Source organism: Eptesicus fuscus, chromosome 8, assembly GCF_027574615.1.
Source record: "Eptesicus fuscus isolate TK198812 chromosome 8, DD_ASM_mEF_20220401, whole genome shotgun sequence".
Lineage (NCBI taxonomy): Eukaryota > Metazoa > Chordata > Mammalia > Chiroptera > Vespertilionidae > Eptesicus > Eptesicus fuscus.
In genome coordinates, this window is record NC_072480.1 from 75,587,623 (window position 1) to 75,608,387 (window position 20,765).

Genomic DNA, 20,765 nt, shown 5'->3' on the forward strand with positions numbered 1-20,765 from the left:
TTGCGGGCACATCCCCAGTCGCGGGTGTGCAAGAGGCAGCTGATAGATGTTTCTCTCTCATCGATGTTTCTAACTCTCTATCCCTCTCTCTTCCTCTCTGTAAAAAATCAAAAAAATATATATATATACATATATTTAAAAAAAAAAAGAAAGAAACAAGTGAAAGCAGGATAACTGTGGCACTAAAATGACCTAGTTTGTGCAATGAGAATTCAGATAACATGACATGCAGCTACCTCTTTGCCATTTGGAGAGCTCTGGAATGGCAAGAATAATCCCTTTTTTCTCTCACAGTCCTAATGTTTTTATTTTTATATTTTCTTTTGTTTTTGATGGCACTGCAGTTTAGTCTGACTGAACCTAATAACGATAGGAAATGACATTTCATGGATTTAAAAATAAGTCTCTGTAATGACACTGCCACTTTAGGAGCAATTTGGAGTCTTGCTCTTATGTTTTTCTAAGTCAACATTTATTACCTGCTAGTAATCTGTTGCAAAAAATTAAAGGAAACCTCAACTATAATTGGAGTTGGGAAGGCCTACTGAGGGAGCTATCACACCTTACCACTTGAGGTCAACTACCCCAAAAGGAAGACCTGAACTGCAGACCTCAACAGGAAGAAAGTCAATTACAGACCACAGCACTTGACTACTTTAATACTCCAGCAGATTCGCCCCCTGCCCAGCAACAAGCCCAGCCAATGGAAACATCACAGCTTAGCCAATGAGAAGCCATCATTACCTGAACTCTTACTTTCCTTTAATGAACTTTCACTTTTCTTTTGCTGACTTCTTTGTCCTGCCCTCCTTTCTATAAAAGCCTTCTATCTTGTATAACCCCTCGTAGCATCTCTACTTATTAGATGAGTTGCTGCCTGATTCATGAATCGTTTAATAAAGCCAATGAGATCATCAAATGCACTCAGTTAAATTTTGCTTATTAACTATAGAGGAGAAACTGTTCCATGAAATGACTGCTCTCTGTCCCTTGAGCTGGACCCAGGCTAGAATGGAGGTTGCTTTATGCAAACTCCCTTTAGAGGCTCTCTGATCATAACTGATGTTCATTCTGATATAAATCAGTACCCCTCCCTTGCCTCCTGCTACGTGCTAGTCCCTGGAACAGGTTATTGTCCTGACCTTGGTCAAGCATGTAAATTAATTTCCTGTACCTGGTCGCACTGACGTACCCATTACTATTCCCCTTTTTACCCTGTATAATTCTTTGGCACCTGCCAAGTGGCACAGGGTCCATTTTGTCTTGCAGCTGCAGAAGACATGCCTCAAATGTAAGTTTGAGTTTCCCTTACATTTAATAAACTCTATCAATTGCAAGCCTCTTTCTTTGGTCTTTCCCTGCCCTCCACTTACTGAGGTAAATGTTCAGTCTTGGGGCTCCTCCCTAGGTCTGCGTGTATGAATATCAACACTACATATTTTACCTATTTATTATGGGTTGAATTGTGGTTGCTGTTGCTCATTGTTTGACCTCTTACTACAATGGGAATTCCACCGGGCAGGGCCTTTTCTGGTTTGTTCACTGATGTTTCCCACACCCCCAGAACTGAGTTGATCGTGGATATAAATATTCATTGTAATTCAGTCTTAGGACATAACAGAAGCAAACGGTGAATATGTTACAAAGCTCTGTCAATATTTAATTTGGAAAGTCTTGACTCCCTCTTCCTCGTCATTTCCCCACCACTGCAGTTCAGGCCTTCACGCTGAAGCTGGGACTACCAGAGTGCTCTCCCCTTCCGGCTCTTTTCTCACGCTCAGGACCTCTGCACCTTTCCTCTCCCCGTGGGCAGCTTCAGCCAGCCTGGCCTCTGCATGCCCACTCCTGAGCCCTTGTTAATGGCAGCTCCAGGGCATGAGGAGGGCCCCATTTCCCTCTATCTTTCCAGATCTTCCCTTTCTTTAACGGTGCCATCCAGGTTCACTCTGCCATGAGGTACATGCAAGGTCTTAGGGTCACATAGCCGTGGATTTGAACCCAGGCTCTGCTGCAGACAGCTGTGGGATCTAGGCCTTAACTGTCCTCCTCTTTAAAATGGGTTTAATAATTGGGTCTATGTGGTGTAGTTGCTCTGAGGATTAAATGAGAATGCAGGCACAGTTTAGCATGGAACCTGAAATGTGCTCAATGTCTTCACACCACGCTCATTGTCTTCAACATGGAGACATGGGAGCCAACTCTCCAGAGAAGTCCCTGGACGCTGTCCTGGGTGGGTCTAGCCTGACTCAGGGAGGCATGCATGAGGGAAGGGAGGAGCAGGAAGGGAACTCCGAGGCAGAGAGAAAACAAGACCAACCCAGGGCTCACTACTGTGGGAAACCTGTAACCTTCCAGTCATGAGCACTTCGCAACTATGCTAGTCTTTCAGGACAAACGTGAGGCTCACTGTGACCAATTGCCACCATCGAGTCCTATCCCACCTGGATGGCTCTGGCCATGTCTCTTTCCAAAGTGATCCTACTCTGCAACTCATAGTCAACACGGGGCATTACCAAAATCAGAGGGTGATTATTAACAAATAAATTATTTAGTGATTAAAACAATATTTATTAAAAAATAGAAAGGTGGAAAGGTATGACAAGAATGATTCTCACCTTAATAACAGTAATAATAACAGCTGACAATTATTTCACTCTTACATCCATTCACAAACTCAGTAACAAATATATGCACGTAACCAAGTGAGCTTCTCGCAGACTTGGTGATCAATAAGACATATCAAGGCCAAACGAGTCTCAACACAAACGGTACAGACTAAGGAACAGATGAGCCAAGCACACGGTCTCAGCCAAATTCAAGCTCTGAGATGCAGAAATGACCAGCTGCTCTAGCTGGAGCCAATCGTCTGAAATATATTTCTTCTCTTTAACTTCACTGCAAAAATATTTTAAACCTCAACCCCCAAACAACTGTTATATTTTCATGAAATTGTGACTTGTCAGCTGAATCATTCTGATAACACCAGAAATAAGACAGTGAAAGGCATGCAGTATGGATTTTCAACATACCAGGTAGTATTCTTCCAACAAGAGCATCTAATAGCCAAAAGGATTCTTCTTCGTTCTTTGTGATAAGAATCAGATATCCCGCTATAAAATTCATTCCCTGGAATTAGAAAAGTGAGACACAGGAATCCACGTTGAGCTTTAAAACACCAGAAGATTCTGTAATCATTGGGCTGCTAACTACTAACTTCCCATTTCCCTTGCTTTTCCCTAAAACTTGAATAATTCTAGAATGACCTTTTAGTGCAACTTTGGAGATACTAAGGATCTGATATCTAGTGCATTTAGTCTACAAGAAAATGATTAAAAGAAACTCTTCTGAATACTGCCTTAGAAAACTGAAATAGAACATTCTTCAACCTTATGAAGGCAACTTACAATTGATTCCTTAAAAAATTAATCTAATAGCATGAAACGCTATATCAGAGGGAACACTACACCGATAGCCATATTTCATAAAGTCCATAAGGAACATGGTCTGACACACAGGAATGTTGAAAGAGATTCTTGTGATCGAGGCTGTTTGGGGAAATTCATGGCCGAAGGGCAGCTGTTGCTGACACACTTGAAGTATGTGACTCTCTTACTGAGCAGCAGCTAGATGGGGGAAGACCAAGGGTGGTGGGCGCTTAACAACAGTGAGTTAGTGTCATCTCTGGGTGACACGGTTTCAGAATTTCTATTCCCTCTTTGGCTTGCCTGTATTTTCTTAAATAAGTATGTATTTCTCTAATAATAAGGGAAAAGTCCAACTTTTGTCAACCAACAAGATAAATATGGACACGGAGACACCAGGCCAGGAGAACACCACGTGAGCAAGAAGGCAGAGATTGGGTGAGGTGCTTAAGAGCCAAGGACTGCCTGAGGCCAGCAGCTGGGGGACGCCTGGACAGAGGCGCCCTCACAGCCTGAGAAGGAACCAGCCGTCACACACCTCCATCCCAGACTTCCAACTCCAGAACCGAGAGACGATTCCTGTTGTTCACACCTCTCAGCTGACAGTGCGTTGTCATGGCAGCCCCAGGAAGCGAATACAACATGTATGTGCGTATCTGTGTGTAGGTGTGTGCTTGTGTGTAGGTGTGTGCGTATCTATGTGTGTGTGTACAAATATATTCCAAAAGCCAACATACATTCGAAAAGCCAATAGAGTTTTGACGTCATGCTAATACTTAAAATTGTGTGGTTTATGTTTTAAAGCCATTTAAAAAATCCACAAGAACTGTACCTAGAATACTCTCAGGACAATTTCTCAGCCTCCTGCTTCCCCTTCTCCAAAAGGCAGGTGGAGTCCTTGTTTCAGAACAAGTTAATGATAGTAATAAACGCTGAGAATGGCAGGAATTCTGTCTGTAAGCATGGGCCCATCCCAGCTCCATTTACTTGAGGGCACTGCCTCCAGGCAACAGGGCAATAGGAACACACAATGATGAATTATTCAGGTGAATATGAGTAGTAACTATGATGCCTCTTTTGAAAAGGATCTGCCTCACTCCTTCTCCCATTTCCCCTCTGAGCCCAGAGCCACGCCACATGCTGACCATGCAGGAATGCAAATTGCAAAGCAACCCCCCGCTGCACAATCATTTGTTCAAACCTTAGGAAGGACCCAAATGGCCTGTGTGACACGCTCTGGAGCCCTGGACCGTGAGTGTTAGATGTATACTTCCCATCAAGATGGGCTTGGCCTGGCCGGCGTGGCTCAGTGGTTGAGTGTCGACCTATGAAACAGGAGGTCACGATTCCCGGTCGGGGCACATGCCTGGGTTTCGGGCTCCATCCCCGGTGTGGGCCGTGCAGGAGGCAGCCGATCAATGATTCTCTCTCATCATTGATGTTTCTATCTCTCTCTCCTTTTCCCTTCCTCTCTGAAATAAAAAAATATATATATTTAAAAAAAAGATGGGCTTACTCACTTCCTCTCAAGAAGCCTACAGACGAGCCTCAGGCTCCAGGAGCATGAGAAGCATGCAACCTTAGAGGCAGGGAGAGCCACACTCTTCCTGTGACAGCCCTGGGCTCCTGCTTGTAGCCATGGCAACAAGCAGCATTCCCGGTAACAGGAAGTGGGCAGCTCCTGCCAATGGCGGCTCAGGCCTCACAGGCCTTCAGCAAGCTCAGAGACAGAAGGCACCGCTGCAGCTGCTCCTCACGCAGGGCTTCTTGCTTTCCCTGCTGTGAATAAGAGTGTCCCTCTGATGCACTCCAGCCGGCACTGTTCAGGGAGAAACAAGAAGTTTCTTTCCCACCTCACGTGTGCTTCATGCAGCGAATCCAAAACAAGACAGCAAAGTGGCAGGCGATGAGGCATTACCATTACCTTTAATTGCAGGGAAGACTGACCTCCAAAAATAATGTCAAAGGAACACCCCTCACCCCCACCCTCCAACACACACACACACACACACACACACACACACACACACACACACAATGCACTCTGAGGCAATAAGGTGCTGTTTGTCCCCTTCAGCTCTAGAAAATACAGCCCTGTGTTCACTTTAGTTACTTCCTAGCTGCTTCCCAACTTCCCACCTTCACCCCCTCTCCTGGCCGTCTGACACCAAAAGAAATCATTACACAGGGGTCTCACTGCTTTTGTAACTGGGAAATGTTTGAAGTCACAGCTTGTGCAGGCGCTATGACTTAGGGAGTTTTGAACTAGATTGACAAAGAATACTTCACATAGACCTGAGAGAATCGCTGCTGTAAGTCTGTGGGGTGCCGATCCTTTTCAGCTTCTTGGGGCTTACCTGGCAGTACCCCACACCTTGGTTGTGGTGCCCGTAGGCCAAGAGCACGTTGTACAGGGTCTTCTGCAAACAGGGATCCGCGCTCCTGCGGAACTTCACGTTGTCCGGGAAGGTCCTGTTCATATCTGCGGAGAAATCAATGACACGATGATCCAGAAGGTGGGGACTGAACGGTCTGCGAGGCACCAAACCCCGCCTGGTGAAGTGCTGGGCTCCGTCTCAGGTTTAAGGAGTGGTGTCATCCCTGGCTATGCATTTGAGTCACCCTGGTAGGGCCTGGCTGCCCTGTATGGGCAATGAGCACCTGCAGCCTTCACAGCCAAGGTCCTGGGCGACTGGAGTCGGGATGGAAGAAGAGGGCACTCCCAGGACCCCCGTCCCGCTCCAGCCACATCTGGGGGGGGGGCACAGTGGGCCCCAAGAGCGATTCTCTCAAAATCAGTGACAGCAGAGTGGGCTTCACTGCGGGGCCCAGACTTTTCCTCACTTTTCTTCACCCCGCAAACCTGTCCTCACGCTGACCCCTCTCAGCTAAGGGGACGCTTGACTCTAGAACACGTGACAGATGAATATCTTACACAAAACTCTAGAAAATTTTTCCCAATTCTGAAGATTGAAAACATAAAGCAGCAGAACACACCAAGATTCCTTTTCAGAGCTAAACAGACAAAACTGAAAACTAAGAACTATACAGCCTGGTCAGTGTGGCTCAGCGGTTGAATGTCGACCTATGAACCAGGAGGTCACGGTTCAATTCCTGGTCAGGGCACATGCCCAGATTGCGATCCCCAGTGTGGGGCATGTAGTAGGCAGCCATTTGATGATTCTCTCTCATCATTGATGTTTCTATCTCTCTCTCTCCCTCTCCCTTCTTCTCTGAAATCAATACAAATTTATTTATTTACTTTTTTTTTTTTTTAAAGAACTAAATAAACTCAGCTGGTCAAGGGCACATGCCCAGGTTGTCAACCTTTGTCTGCAGGAGGCTTCCTGGCCAGCCTCTTCCTGCTCATCAGACACCCACTTCCTCAGCCCGGCCCTCCCACCGGGCCCGCCAGGCCACACCAGGGCACCAGGGCCAGTGCAGGGGCACAGGTGCTGGACGAGGTCACTAAGACAACGCCTGACTTTTTTTTTTTTTTTTTAAGATTTTTAAATTGAGTTTTAGAGAGAGAGAGAAAAACATCAATGTGAGAGCAAGACATCAATCAAACATCGATCAGCTGCCTCTTCCATGCCCCCACCTTTCGGTGCACGGATGATGCCCAACCAACTGAGCCACACTGGCCAGGGCCGATGCCCGACTTTTTAAAGCTGAGTTTTATAAGTTAATGCTGTAGACAGGTGCAAGAGCATAGAGCAGTGGTTCTCAACCTTCCTAATGCCGCGACCCTTTAATACAGTTCCTCATGTTGTCGTGACCCCCAACCATAAAATTATTTTCGTTGCTACTTCATAACTGTAATTTTGTTACTGTTATGAATCGTAATGTAAATATCTGTGTTTTCCGATGGTCTTAGGCAACCCTGCTAGCGGTTCTCAACCTGTGGGTCACAACCACTGCTGATACTTACATTACGATTCATAACAGTAGCAAAATTACAGTTATGAAGTAGCAACAAAAATAATTTTATGGTTGGGGGTCACCACAACATGAGGAACCGTATTAAAGGGTCGCGGCATTAGGAAGGTTGAGAACCACTGGCATAGAGGATATCAACTTAAACTTTTGCATCTTTTCTGACTCTACTGACCCCACTTAGTTAGATTAGTGGTGTGTTTGCTACTGTGCTATGTATGATAACCAAAACAAATCAGATCCCCCTCATAGATATCACTATGGGACCCACATAACCATTAGCTTCCTCTGTCATGATCTAAGATAAGCATGCACGGTGTCTCCCCTCTATACCTCAAGAAACCCAACCTCTATTTTACTTATTTTATTTTATTTATTTTTTAAAATATATGTCCATTGATTTCAGAGATGAAGGGATACAGAGAGAGAGATAGAAACATCAATGATAGAGAATCATCGATCGGCTGCCTCCTGCACACCCCACACTGGGGATGGAGCCCACAACCCAGGCATGCGCCCTGACAGGGAATTGAACTGTGATCTCCTGGTTCACAGGTCGACGCTCAACCACTGAGCCATGCCAGCCGGGCTACTTATTTTATTTTTTATAATTTTTAATTTTTATTAATTTCAGCGAGGAAGGGAGAAGGAGAGAAAGATAGAAACATCAATGATGAGAGAGAATCCTTGATCAGCTGCCTCCTACATGCCCCCTACTGGGGACTGAGCTCACAACCTGGGCATGTGCCCTGGACCAGAATCGAACCCAGGACCCTTCGGTCTGCAGGCCAACGCTCTATCCATTGAGCCAAACTGGCTAGGGCCCCAACCTCTATTTTAGCATGATGTCCACAAACCTCTGTGAAATGCTGCAACAGTGATCCTCTGGCCCCCAGGCCTTGTCTTTGCTTATAAAAAAACTAGATCTGGGATGAACAACAAGCTCAGTGTCCCAAAGCACATTATTTTTTATTGTTTTCTATAAAAAATTTGTTTTGCTTTTTTAAGTGCCCCCCATAAGTCTGTCTCATTCTCCATCCTTGCCTCAGCCTACGCCTTTCACTTCTGACAACCTGAAGGACGGACAGTATCACAGGGACAGTGAGAAGGAGCTTTGCAATGATTCAGGACTGAGGAGTGTCATCCCCAAGAGGTGCCAAGAGGTGGGAGATATAGCGTTTCTCTGTTTTATTAGCCATGGATACATTTTAAAAAAAAACTTTTATTTGAATGAATTTAATTTATTTTTTGTAAGTATGATACATTTTTTATATATATATTTTTTATTTTTATTGATTTTTTACAGAGAGGAAGAGAGAGGGACAGAAAGTTAGAAACATCGATGAGAGAGAAACATCGATCAGCTGCCTCCTGCACACCCTCAACTGGGCATGTGCCCGCAACCAAGGTACATGCCCTTGACCGGAATCGAACCTGGGACCTTTCAGTCCACAGGCCGACGCTCTATCCACTGAGCCAAACCGGTTTCGGCGAGCCATGGATACATTTTTTAAAAAACTTTTATTTGAATGAATTTAATTTATTTTTTGTAAGTATGATACATTTTTGTTACAATTAATGAAGTAATTGATACACTGTCATTAACTAAAATTCCTAATTCATTTGATTGTTTGTTTTTTGTGTCTCTGGGTGGGCTTGAATCATTTAGATTTTTTTTTAAATTTCCACAAATTTTTTTTTTCTGGAATTCTAAGCATTCCAAAAACTGCAACTGGTCAGGAGAAAATGAGTGCTCTTATTTTCATTTTTTACTAATTCAGACTAGAATGACCAGTTGTGCTCATTTTTTTTGGTAATATTTTTTGTTATGAGAAATTTTTTCATATGTTTTTAAATCTTTCTACAGGAAATGCTACCTTCAACTGTAGAAGTGAATGTGGACACGGGCATTCAGACTATGCTTACATGGGATGAAACATCCATTCTACTAATCCTATAAAATTATTTGTGCAGATTCCTAAAAAAAATAGACACAGAATTACCATGTGATCCAGCAATTCTACTTCTGGGAATATACCCAAAATAACTGAAAGTAGGGTTTCGAAGAGATTTTTGTCCACCCATGTTCATAGCAACATTATTCACAATAGCCAAGAGGTGGAAGCAACCTTAGTGTCCATCAAATGGGTGAATTTTAAACAAAACTGTGTCTCTACATACAATGAATAATTATTCACCTTAAAAAGGAAGGAAATTCTACACATGCTATAACATGGGTGAACCTTTAGGACATTATGCTCAGTGAAATAAACCAGTTACAAAAAGACAAATACTGTATGATTCCACTTATAAGAGGTACTAAAGATAGGGGCAAAAATAGAATAGGGGGGACCAGCTATAATTGTAAGAAATATTAGCCATGCTCTGTTAACTGTGATTGTTTTGTTCTGATTAAAGAAAGCACATTCTGCCCTGACTGGTTTGGCTCAGTGGATAGAGCGTTGGCCTGCGGACTGAAGGGTCCCGGGTTCAATTCCGGTCAGGGGCATGTACCTTGGTTGCAGGCACATGCCCAGTGCGGGGCGTGCAGGAGGCAGCTGATTGGTGTGTCTCTCTCATCGATGTTTCTAACTCTCTATCCATCTCCCTTCCTCTCTGTAAAAAATCAATGGAAATATTGAAAAAAAAGAAACGAAAAAAAAAAAAAGAAAGCACATTCTAACCTGACTGGGAGTTGCATGTGGGGCAACTCACCTGGAAATGTGGCCCATCCTCCCCATCTGGGAGCTGCCTATTATCATGGAAAGATTAACAACCTTGTTGCAGAAACCAGAGCCGCCAGCCCTTTGAAGACCCCCAGCCTTTGCATACCTGCAGGCCTTTGCAAATCTCCAGCCCTCATTACAGGAAAACTGCCCATTTGGCATACACTTTTTCTTACCTCACCATATAATCTTTGTCCTACTCAATATAAGCAGCTGGCTTATGGTGGGGTGCAGAGCAGATTTTTGCTGCTCTCCCATACGGTGGGCATTTTTGGAATCGATGCTCATATATGACTCCACCCTGTCTCTGCTTAACTGGCTCAAGTAGTGACAGGCAGCCTAGACCCATGGATTGTCCGGTTACACTTAAGAGTCATCAAATTCCTAGAGACAGAAAGTAGAATGGTGGGTACCAGGGACTGGGGGACAGGAAGTTAGTGTTTAATGGGAACAGAGTTTCAGTTTGGGAAGATAAAATGGTAAATTTTATATTATGTATATTTTACCACAATAAAAAAATATTTATCCAAAAATACTGGCACTAAACAGAGCCTCTAAATTCATTTGTCAAACAAATAGCAACATTCTATTTTGTTTACTATGCTCAGCCTGCCTTGCACCTCCCAACCTGACTCAGCATTTCTGGCCCTGCTGAGTGATACCCCAGGCTGTGCCTGCAAAGCCAGCAACGGCTTCTGTTCTGAGCCCTTTGACCCCAGTTTGCTGTGCAATCAGGATACAGCCAGAGGGTTCAGCACCCCCAGCTCTCCCCACTGGTTCTAACCCTGGGCATATGAGACCCTGAGGACTGAAGGACCCCATTCCTTATGTTGGGGACACACCACTCTCTCACTGTCACAAGTCAGTGTGACAACCTCTCAGCATGGAAAGTAATTGAATTTTTTAAATGAACTATTTGTGTTTACATATTTATTTCCCCAAAACTGTTAAAATCAGAAAGGTAGATGTATTTCCTTAAAATGTAATTATTCAATTTAGGTTAAACTTTGTTTTTGAGAACTTTGAACTTTTAAGAGCCAGAGAGCCTATGTAACTATGAGGAAAGTGGAGGAAAAAGAGGTCAGAAGCCCAAAATACCAGCATCCCTAGACAATTCTTAAGAGTTTGACACAAAGAAAACTCTGGTGTGTGGCTTTAAGGTACATGAGTAGCTGTACCTGTAAGTCCCATGTGCTCCGCAGGCACAAATCCCTTACAGCGTTACCTACTGTATTATGACTGCTTGCTCAGGGCCCTTCTCATTCTCCTGGAGGGCTTCTTCATGAAAGAAGTCTGGTCTTTCCATGGTCATTTTCCTCACTAGCTAGCTAGGCGCTCAAATATTTGCTGAATAAATTAAAAACATTGTTCTCACCCGGCCAGTGTGGCTCAGTGGTTGAATGTCAGTCTATGAACCAGGAGGTCACGGTTCAATTCCCAGTCAGGGCATATGCCCAGGTTTCGGGCTCGATCCCCAGTGTGGGGCATGCAGGAGGCAGCCGATCAATAATGATTCTCTCTCATCATTGATGTTTTTCTATCTCTCCCTCTCCCTTCCTCTCTGAAATCATATATAAAAAGACATTGTTTCCCCCTCATGAACACTTAAGTTTTGATTTTCCTTTAAGAAAAATAAAATTTCAAATTGAAATCAGTTGGTGCATCTTTAACCATGTTTGTTTCTTTGTCAACCTCATGACTTCAAAGACTGAGTACAAACCCAATTTGGGGATGATTCCCGCTCCTCCTCCTCCTGCCTGGGCACCATGCACCCAGGGAGGGATGCCATGCTCACCTGTCCTGATGGCCTCCTCCAGGGTGTTGTTCCTCTCTCCCTGGAGAAGCTGGTGGTAATAGCCAGGGTTCCTCTCCATCTGGGCCTGGGCTCCACTCACCCCCATCCAGACGCGGGCCCTGTGCTCAAATGGAACACCTTTCCGGATGTAGCGCTTCACTGAAACCGAGAGAAGGGACAGTTTTAGAAGGACAGACAGACATGTCCCAAGGTCAGAACCTCATAGAGGGCCCTTTGAGCAAATGGCACTAATTTCAGTGCCTTTAGCTCACCAGTTCTCTCCTTAAATCAAACATTAAAAAGTTGCAAAACTCCATACATCACCCCTGAAACTGGTACATACACTCATTACAAGTTCCTGCTGTCTCCCAAACTGAGCCCAACCAAGTAGGAGGCTGCAATAACCCCATACTTCTTTACTGTCCAGACAGGGGCTTCAAAGTCCACCCACTGGTCCTCCCTCGCCTCTTGCCACACAAACTGTGCCAGACTCCACAGATGTAAAGACAGGTTAGTGCCAAAACCGGTTTGGCTCAGTGGATAGAGCGTCGGTCTGCAGACTGAAGGGTCCCAGGTTCGATTCCGGTCAAGGGCATGTACATTGGTTGCGGGCACATCCACGGTGGCGGGTGTGCAGGAGGCAGCTGGTCGATGTTTCTCTCTCATCGATATTTCTGGCTTTCTGTCCCTCTCCCTTCCTCTCTGTAGAAAATCGATAAAATATATTAAAAACAAAAAAATAGACAGGTTAGCCACAGGCCCAGCCTCGATCCCATGCTCAGGGCAACTTGGACCAGAAATAGTCACTGTGACCCAGGCACTGCACAGGGGAGGAAATGTCAGGAAAACTGGAGGGACAGAAGCCACACCAAGTGCAGGGCAGGAAACAGGAAGAGACCCTCCGCTGGTCCTGGGAGCTACAAGCAGAGCCTCGAGGGCTGGAGGGTCAGCTGTGGGCAGGGACAGACCCTGAGGCCCTAGTGCACCAGGCTCAGATGCACTGTCCTTCCCTGGAGGTGATGGTGCAAGAGTAGGGACCGAGGTCACATGGGTGTTCTGGAAAGTCCTCTGGGGGCAGAGAACAGTGAGAGGACAAACTGAAAACAGGAGACAGCAGGTCCCCGAGCCGTGAGCTTGTGTGCAGCACCTGGCTGGGAGCGACGGGCTGCCGCTGCAGATGCCCTTGTCTTGTTTTGCAGCTAATCTCTGTAAGTTGAGAACTACAGCATTTGGGAGGAATATTTTTATTGAAAATGAATATGTGAAAAGGTAATCCGTAGTTTTCTAATGACCATAGAAACATATAGGAAAATAAGCCAAAAACCATGAGTGACCTCAATAATCAATATTCAATGCCCAGCCGATGTGACTCAGGGGTTGAGCATCAAACAATGAACCAGGAGGTCACAGTTCGATTCCTGGTCAGGGCACAGGCCTGTGTTGCAGGCTTGATCTCCAATGGGGGGTGTGCAGGAGGCAGCCAATCAGTGAGTCTCTCTCATCATTGCTGTTTCTATCTCTCTCTCTCTCTCCCTTCCTCTCTGAAATCAATAAAAACATATTGTTTTAAAAAAGAAAAGAACAAAATTAGAAACAGGCCCACATAAATAGAAATCAATTGCTTTTTGACAAAGTTGCAAAGGCACTTCAATGCAGATATAGAATAGTCTTTCCAACAATGAATGTCCAAAATAAAAAATATCAAAATATTAAGTGCTGGCACGAATGTGACACAGCAGGAAATCTCATTCATTGATGGTAGAAAAGCAAAATCGTACAGCCACTTTGGAGAGACAGTTTGACATTTTTTACAAATTAAACATACAGTTACCATATGACTAGGTATTTCCCCCAAGAGAAATGAAAGCTTAACTTCACGCAAAACACTGTAGGTGAATATTTATAATGTTGGCCTCACACATCCTAAATGTCCTTTGATGAACAGATAAACAAATAAATTGTAGTACACCATACGGTGAAATATTCCTCAGCAATAAAAAATAAACTACTGATACACCCAAGATCATGGATGCATCTCAAACACATTATGTTAACTGAAAGAAGCTAGACTCAAAAGGCTTCGAGGAGTATGATCCCACTTAGAGCACATTTTCTGGTGGCTGAAGAGATCAGTGGTTGTCCTGAGGTGGGGGCGGGGACTGCCCACAAACAGGCAGCAGAAGACAATTCTGAAGGTGATGGACCACTCTGACTCTTGCTTGTGGTGAGGTTATGTGACTCTATGGGTTTGTCCAAATTCATAGAACTATACACCCATAAGAGTGAATTTCACTACAAATTTTAAAAAAAGTCATTTAAGAAGGGGTCAATGGGGGGAGACGACATATGTAATACTTTCAACAATAAAGATTTAAATAGCAAAAAAGAAAAGTAATTTAAAAAGGGAAAGTACAAAATGGCTACACCCCTCCCTATGGAGGTAGACACTGGCTCTCCTGTGACTTCCCAGCCTCAAACCTTGAGCAGGTCTCAGCTTTCTCATCTATAAAACATAAGTAAAGCACTCAGCCTAGTACCTGAAATATAGTCAGAGCTCAAGTTGGAGAACACATGTCTTTGCTACTTTTTGATGTTCGCTATCTGAATTTACAATGTTTCTGCAGGAAAGAATGAAAACAGTTTACTTGCCCTCAGAGACTGACACTTTCCCAAGGGCAGGGCTCATCACCCACAGGTCATCGCGGACATTTGCAGAAGAATAAAATACAAAGGAAAAACAGTAGGGAAACTTTTTTTAAAAAGACGCCGGACCCCAGAGAATTCACCTCCATCTGTCTGCCCCAACAAAGTTAAGCAAATCTCCAGTTTTGGGTATCTGTCTTTGAAAATGTGTTTTTGTAATTTATTTCTAAGTTATATGGTGCCGATTTTCTAAGCCACTGGGAAGGAGATCTAGAAGAAGCAAGCGGCCAGGAGGCTCTTCGGCTTGTGGAGTCCCTGCGCATCAAGATGGGACATGAACAGGAGTAAGGATAGGAGCTGGGTCGAGACAGGGCTAAGCTTGTTGAGCTTGGTCCTCAAGGTTGTGGGAGGAAGAGTAAGCTGTCGTAAGGGCCCCTAGTGGATAGTTGCTGTAGACAAAGAAAAAGAAACATATTCATCATATCCACAAGTAGCATAATCAAGCAGCCTAAGTTACCTGAACACAGGCTGAATGTCAAGATTTATAGATACTTGTGTTACTGGAGACTTTAAGATAGGCAATACAGATGAAAATCCTCCCCCAAAGAGAAAAAACAAAATAGAACAACAACAACAACAAAAGCAAGATAAGGTGGTGGGGGGGGGGGGGGCGGCGGAAAACAGGATCAAAGGGAGATTTCAAGGTGTGCTAGCTGATATCCAAGGATGAGGCTCCCAGACTGAGTTCCTTGGTCACTGCAGGACAAAATCCCTTCCATGTCATCTCTTCCTCGAGGTGTCTCGTACCTGACTACACGACAGTCAGCCTAGGAGGCACGGCAGGAGAAAACTGGATTCCCAATTCTGGAATAACTTGTCCAGCTGTGTTTCTGCCTGACAGCCCATGCTCTCACTGCTTCCTTGTCACACCCGGAAACTACACCAAGCTCCGGTGGCAACATCCTGGATCACAGACCCGTGTGGGGCCACACCTCGCGCTCTCGCTGAACTAATCTGTGTCATTCCCTGAAACGACATCAGGCCACGAGGCTCTCCAGTTCACCTTGACACTGAATCCCATCCCCTCGGCTGAAGGCTCATCAGGAATCAAACATAGCTGTTCCTAAACCTGTTATCCAAACCTGTTAGCTTTCTGTAAAGATACTTGTCACCATAATCACACAGTTTAACTGACATTACATACATCTTAGAAATATTAGAGCAAGCAAGCAAGAATTATTTCAGTAAAAACCAAGCTAAATTTTTAGAAAGAGTTGAAAGAGACAGGTACCCAAAGCAAAAGCAAAACAGAATCTTTGAATCAGGTTTACGGTAACTGCGGGATGGGGAAAAGAATCAACATCTGGGAGGAGTCTGTATTCAGGTCGCTTTAATTCCTGCTCTACGTGGGGAAAAAAACCCACAACAACCAAAACACCCAATACTGGAAAGTAGAGACAATGAATTGAGAGTGTGTTACAAAATTTAAATTAGTGGACCCACCCTATTCAAAGGAAAGGAGATGATAATACAGAATCGAATGACAAACATCAGCTTGCTGTGATTCTCTGCTTTAACTGACCTCTGGCTTAGTAGTCCAGAGTTAACCATGTTGGACAGGAGGCCTTCTTCTGCAATAAAAGCAAACTGCAGCCCCATGGGTGTGGCTGCTGCATTTATACACATGTGTGCATGCACACGCTCATGTGCACACCCTGTTTCTGGGGGAGACGAAAGGACAGTCACCAGTGATCAGTCACTTTTATAGGAGACTGGAGCCTGGGGCAGGAGAGAAACTTAGTTATCACTTTACATCTTTTAGTATGGCTAAGACATTTTACCATGCATATAAATTGTTTATTTTTGAATACCTGTATGTAATTTTTTAAAACAAAAAGACTATTCAGCCGAAGCCGGTTTGGCTCAGTGGATAGAGCGTCGGCCTGCGGACTCAAGGGTCCCAGGTTCGATTCCGGTCAAGGGCATGTACCTTGGTTGCGGGCACATCCCCAGTGGGGGGTGTGCAGGAGGCAGCTGATCGATGTTTCTCTCTCATCGATGTTTCTAACTCTCTATCCCTCTCTCTCTTCCTCTCTGTAAAGAATCAATAAAATATATTTAAAAAAAAAAAAGACTATTCAACTTTTAAAAACAAGTCGAAAGGAAAAATTAAAGGCAGCCCTGGCCAGTGTGGCTCAGTGGTAGAGCGTCGGCCTTCTCACCGAAGGGTTGCGGGTTTGATTCCCAGTCAAGGGTCAAGGGCATGTACGAGGGTTGCAGGTTTGTTCCCTAGTCAGGGCGCATTTGAGAGGCAACCAATGGATGTGCCTCTCACATTGATCTCTCTCTCTCTCTCTCTCTCTCTCTCTCTCTCTCTCTCTCTCTTTCTCGCTCTCGCTCTCCTCATCCTCCCTTCCATTCTCTCTAAAAATCAATGGGAAAAATATCCTCGGGTGAGGATTTTTAAAAAAATCAAAGGCAGATGTGCTGCTGGAAACACATTAACACACAGGGCCCATGCAGGGATGGACATGTTTCATGTAGGATGGTACATGGTACATTGGATATTACTAGCTTTCTGTAAAGCAACAAAGGACCAACTTTAAGGGCCCTTCCAGCTGTTTTTTTTGTTGTTGTTTTTTTTTAATCCTCACCTGAGGACATGCTTAGAGAGAGGAGGGAGGGAGAGAGTGAGAGAGCCATGGATGTGAGAGAGAAACAGAAATCGGTTGCCTTCCATATGTGCCCCAACCAGAGATTGAACCCGAAACTCAGGTATGACTAGAAATCAAACCAGCAACCTTTTAGAGCACAGGATGATGCAAAAACAATGAGGCCACACCACATTGGCTGGGCTACCTGAGTTTTCACTAAGCACCCCCATCAGTAATAGCCTGGAGGAGGGAGGGCTGTCCAGTGTCTAGGGACAGCCCCTGACCCCTGCCTACCGGACAAGTTCCCAGACCCACCTGCTTACACCCAGCCCTCTGTCAACTCCACAAATATATTCCAGGCACCTACTGTGTGCTGGGACCCCTTTAGGCCCTATGCACTAACTGCTTTAAAAGCAAAAATTGATCTCTCCAACCCCTTGCTCATAATTCCTTTTACAGTTGGCTTCTGTCTGCCAGGTCCAGGTGATGTGTGGCTACATGCAGGGTCCCCTGGCTCCATCTCTGGCCCTTTCTAAGTACACCCCTGATACTCTAGTCACCCAGTCTGTCCCTTGCCTCTGACCCCTGTCCTCAGCCTCTGACCCCTGTCATCAATGTCCTATTTTAGGAAACCCCTACACACCTCTCTGCACCATTTATCTGACTTCCCTTAACTCCTACCAAGGGGCACACTCCTACCAACGCTCTTCCACCTGCCCAGCAGTTACCACCGAAACACTTCATTCATTCATTCACTTACACACTGAAGCAATTACCCTTGACCAATCCCTGCCAGCAGAGAGGGATCTTTGAGTCCAGCAGGGGAAACAAATGATAAGATAAATAAGATCTGCACTGCATTAGACAGCGAGGAGAAAATAAGCAGGAAAGGGGTGAAAAGGGTGTGGATGCGTGGTGTGATGCGGGAGTGCCATTCCAGACAGGAGCTCCGGAAGGCCTCCTGGAAGTGGCATTCCAGTCAGCACCTGAAAAAGATGGGAGGGGCTGGGGACGAACCCCAAGGAGAGGCAGGTGCTAGCCAGGGGTGTGCTGGAGGAACAGAGAGGAGGCCTGGAGAGAGGAAGGGAAGGGGCTGGGGCAGAACAGGTGAGGAGGGGTCCAGGAAGGGACGCCGGGAGGGCCTGGTCACAAGCAGGGACAAGTAGAGAGCCCTGGCCAATCGCATTTTGAGGAGCAGAAGACCAATTTTCTTCTGGAAAGAAAGAACACCCCTGTACCTTAAAAGTGCAACTTCTAGCTGAATTCAAAGCTTTGAGCCTCAACTTGGAGCCTACATAGGACACACACCTGCCTCGCCACTTCCCAATCTCTGGATCCCTGGGAAAGACGCCAGACTCAAGGCAGCCTCCCTGGGCTTAGGGGTGTCTAAGGAATCCTGAACCCCTTTCCCCCCCCCTCCCCCCCCCGAGCATTTATCAGCCAGTGACCTGTTTGCTGAGTGCGTGTGGACCAAGATCCAAACTCACCTCTCATACTTTTCTGGACACTACTACTTCCCTTTAGAAGTTTAGACCATTTTATTGCTCTTCTAGTCAGTATCACCAGGTAGGTGGAAAAGAATTCTTCATAAGCTGCATAATCAAAATCTTCAGGCCTTTCAAACCCATACGGATCAATCCTGCAACACAAAAAGAAACACCCTGTAAGCCCAGAATCAAGCTCCCCACGCACGTGCGACCGGTGGCACAGAGCGCCGGGCCCTGCCCCGGGTCCTGTCCCGGGGTCCTCTTCCACGCCCGCGCCCGCGGGTCCTCCTCGCGTGGAGGGGCCGTCAGGAGCCGTGACCGACCCGCGGGGGGCGGGGGGATGGCGCGCCCTGGACCCACCCCCGGTGCAGAAGGGGGTCTCGGGCAGAGAGCGGCAAGAATGCGCCCCTGCAGAGGGACGCGCAAGGGCCAGCACCCCCACCGCCGTCCCGTCCCACTCCCCGCACCCCCAAATCCCGCGACGTCCCATTCCCGCATCTCCAAATCCCGCAACACCACCCTCGCACCCCCAGGCTGGGCGAGGGGCGTCCCGGCCCTGAGCGCCCACCTGGGGACCCGTTCCCGCGCTGCCTGCTCGCGCTCCGAGGGCTCCATGCAGAGGAGGCGGGGTGGCTGCCCTGAGCCGCCCAGACCTCGGCGGGGTGGGGGTGCCGAGTCCGCCTCCCGGGACTCGGGGCAGCCAGAGTCCTTCCACCGCCGCGGGCGCAGGGAGGCGGTGCAGGGGGGCCGGAGGCAGGGGGCGGTGCTAGGGGTGGGGGAGGGGAGAGGCGGTGCTGGGGGCGGGGCCAGGCGGAGGGGCAGAGGAGAGGGGAGGGTGGTGCTGCAAAGAGGGGGAGGGGGAGGGAAGGGAAGAGAGAGTGCGGGGGGGCGGGGGAGAGGGACGGTGAGCGGCGTGGGAATAAGGCGGGGGCCCGGGAAAATGGAGGGGAGGGGCGGGTGGGGCCCCAGAGCGAGGGGGAGAGGGCGGGCGCTGGGGTTGCACCTGCTCCCGCGGCTCCAGCGGAGGGCGGAGGGCGCAGTCGTAGTCCGAGGCCGCTGGTGCCGGGAGCGTGGGAGGGGGTAGCCCTGCCCACGACTCCCTCCCTGCCTAAAGGGAGGAGGCGCTGGGAGCTAGGGAATGGGGACCGGGTGCAGGGTGGGGATGGGGTGGAAACGGGGGTCGGTGGGGGTAGACCGGGGAACGGGGTGGGGGTTGCAGGGGCGCGATGGGGGGACAGCAGGAACCGGATGAGGAGACCCGAGGAGCGGGATAGGGGCAACCTGGCGGGCGGGATGGGGGGTGGCGCTGGGCGGGATGGGGGGCAGGCGCGAGCCTCCGGCTAAGGGATGGGAGAACCAGGGGGTCGAGCCGGGTCGTCCTCCCAGCCTGCAGGCCTCTTAGACCTCGAGTAAAGGCCGGAGAAGATCATCCAGGTTGGATTCTTCCGAGATTCCTTCAAGCCTCAGTGCCCAACAGTTCCAAAGGCCAGAGTGCTGACTTGTGATACCTTTTTTATTTGCTTTATGCAGAAAAAGCAAGTCTTTTTTTTGTGTGTGTGTCTTTTTTTTAATTTGATCTCCACAACGTACAGTTCAGACCTGAGAACCTGCCCTGTTCCTTCCTGCCTCCCTTCTCCACCCAACCCCAACTGCAGTGAGCCGGGCCTAGGAAAATGGCAACAGCCAGGAGCTGTGGAGTCAGAACTGACTGGCCTTGGCTGTTACAACCCAGCAGTTGGAGGGATGTGCCGCACCCTGTAGGACTGCCATCTGGGGTGACTTGGAGTTAACAGCTGCCGCCTCCCTAACGCTGTGTCCAGAATCTTGGGAGCATGAGTCAACACCCAGTACTCTCCGAAAATGAACAGCAATCTGATCACGCAGCTTCATCTGCCTTTCACTTCTGAAGGAAAGCACCACCAAACAAAAACAGTGTATCAGCCACTCCTCCCTGGAGATCCAGGGCTGCCCTGCTTTTGAATTGCATCTCTGTTGGTCCGGCTCACAGTCGCACTGAGGTTGCAGTATTATGGCAGGCAAACTATGCCTGCACTGCTTTCCCGAGCTGGGAGGCCACCGAAAATTTGCCTGAACCGTGTGTT

The 20,765-nt window shown here is 47.0% G+C and overlaps 1 protein-coding gene across 1 annotated transcript in view; it reads right to left on the reverse strand.

Moving 5' to 3' along the window:
- The window catches only part of GRTP1 (growth hormone regulated TBC protein 1), a 33,131-nt gene extending 13,731 nt beyond the window's left edge, over positions 1-19,400 (reverse strand). Inside the window, exons 1-5 of the mRNA XM_008143913.3 lie at positions 19,232-19,400; positions 18,664-18,815; positions 11,880-12,038; positions 5,780-5,904; positions 3,030-3,126 (exon numbers count right to left, since the gene is read on the reverse strand). Coding sequence (XP_008142135.2) covers positions 3,030-3,126; positions 5,780-5,904; positions 11,880-12,038; positions 18,664-18,815; positions 19,232-19,278 — 580 coding nt within the window. The 5' untranslated portion in view covers positions 19,279-19,400. The remainder of the gene's footprint in view (positions 1-3,029; positions 3,127-5,779; positions 5,905-11,879; positions 12,039-18,663; positions 18,816-19,231) is intronic.
- Positions 19,401-20,765: the final 1,365 nt, after the last annotated feature.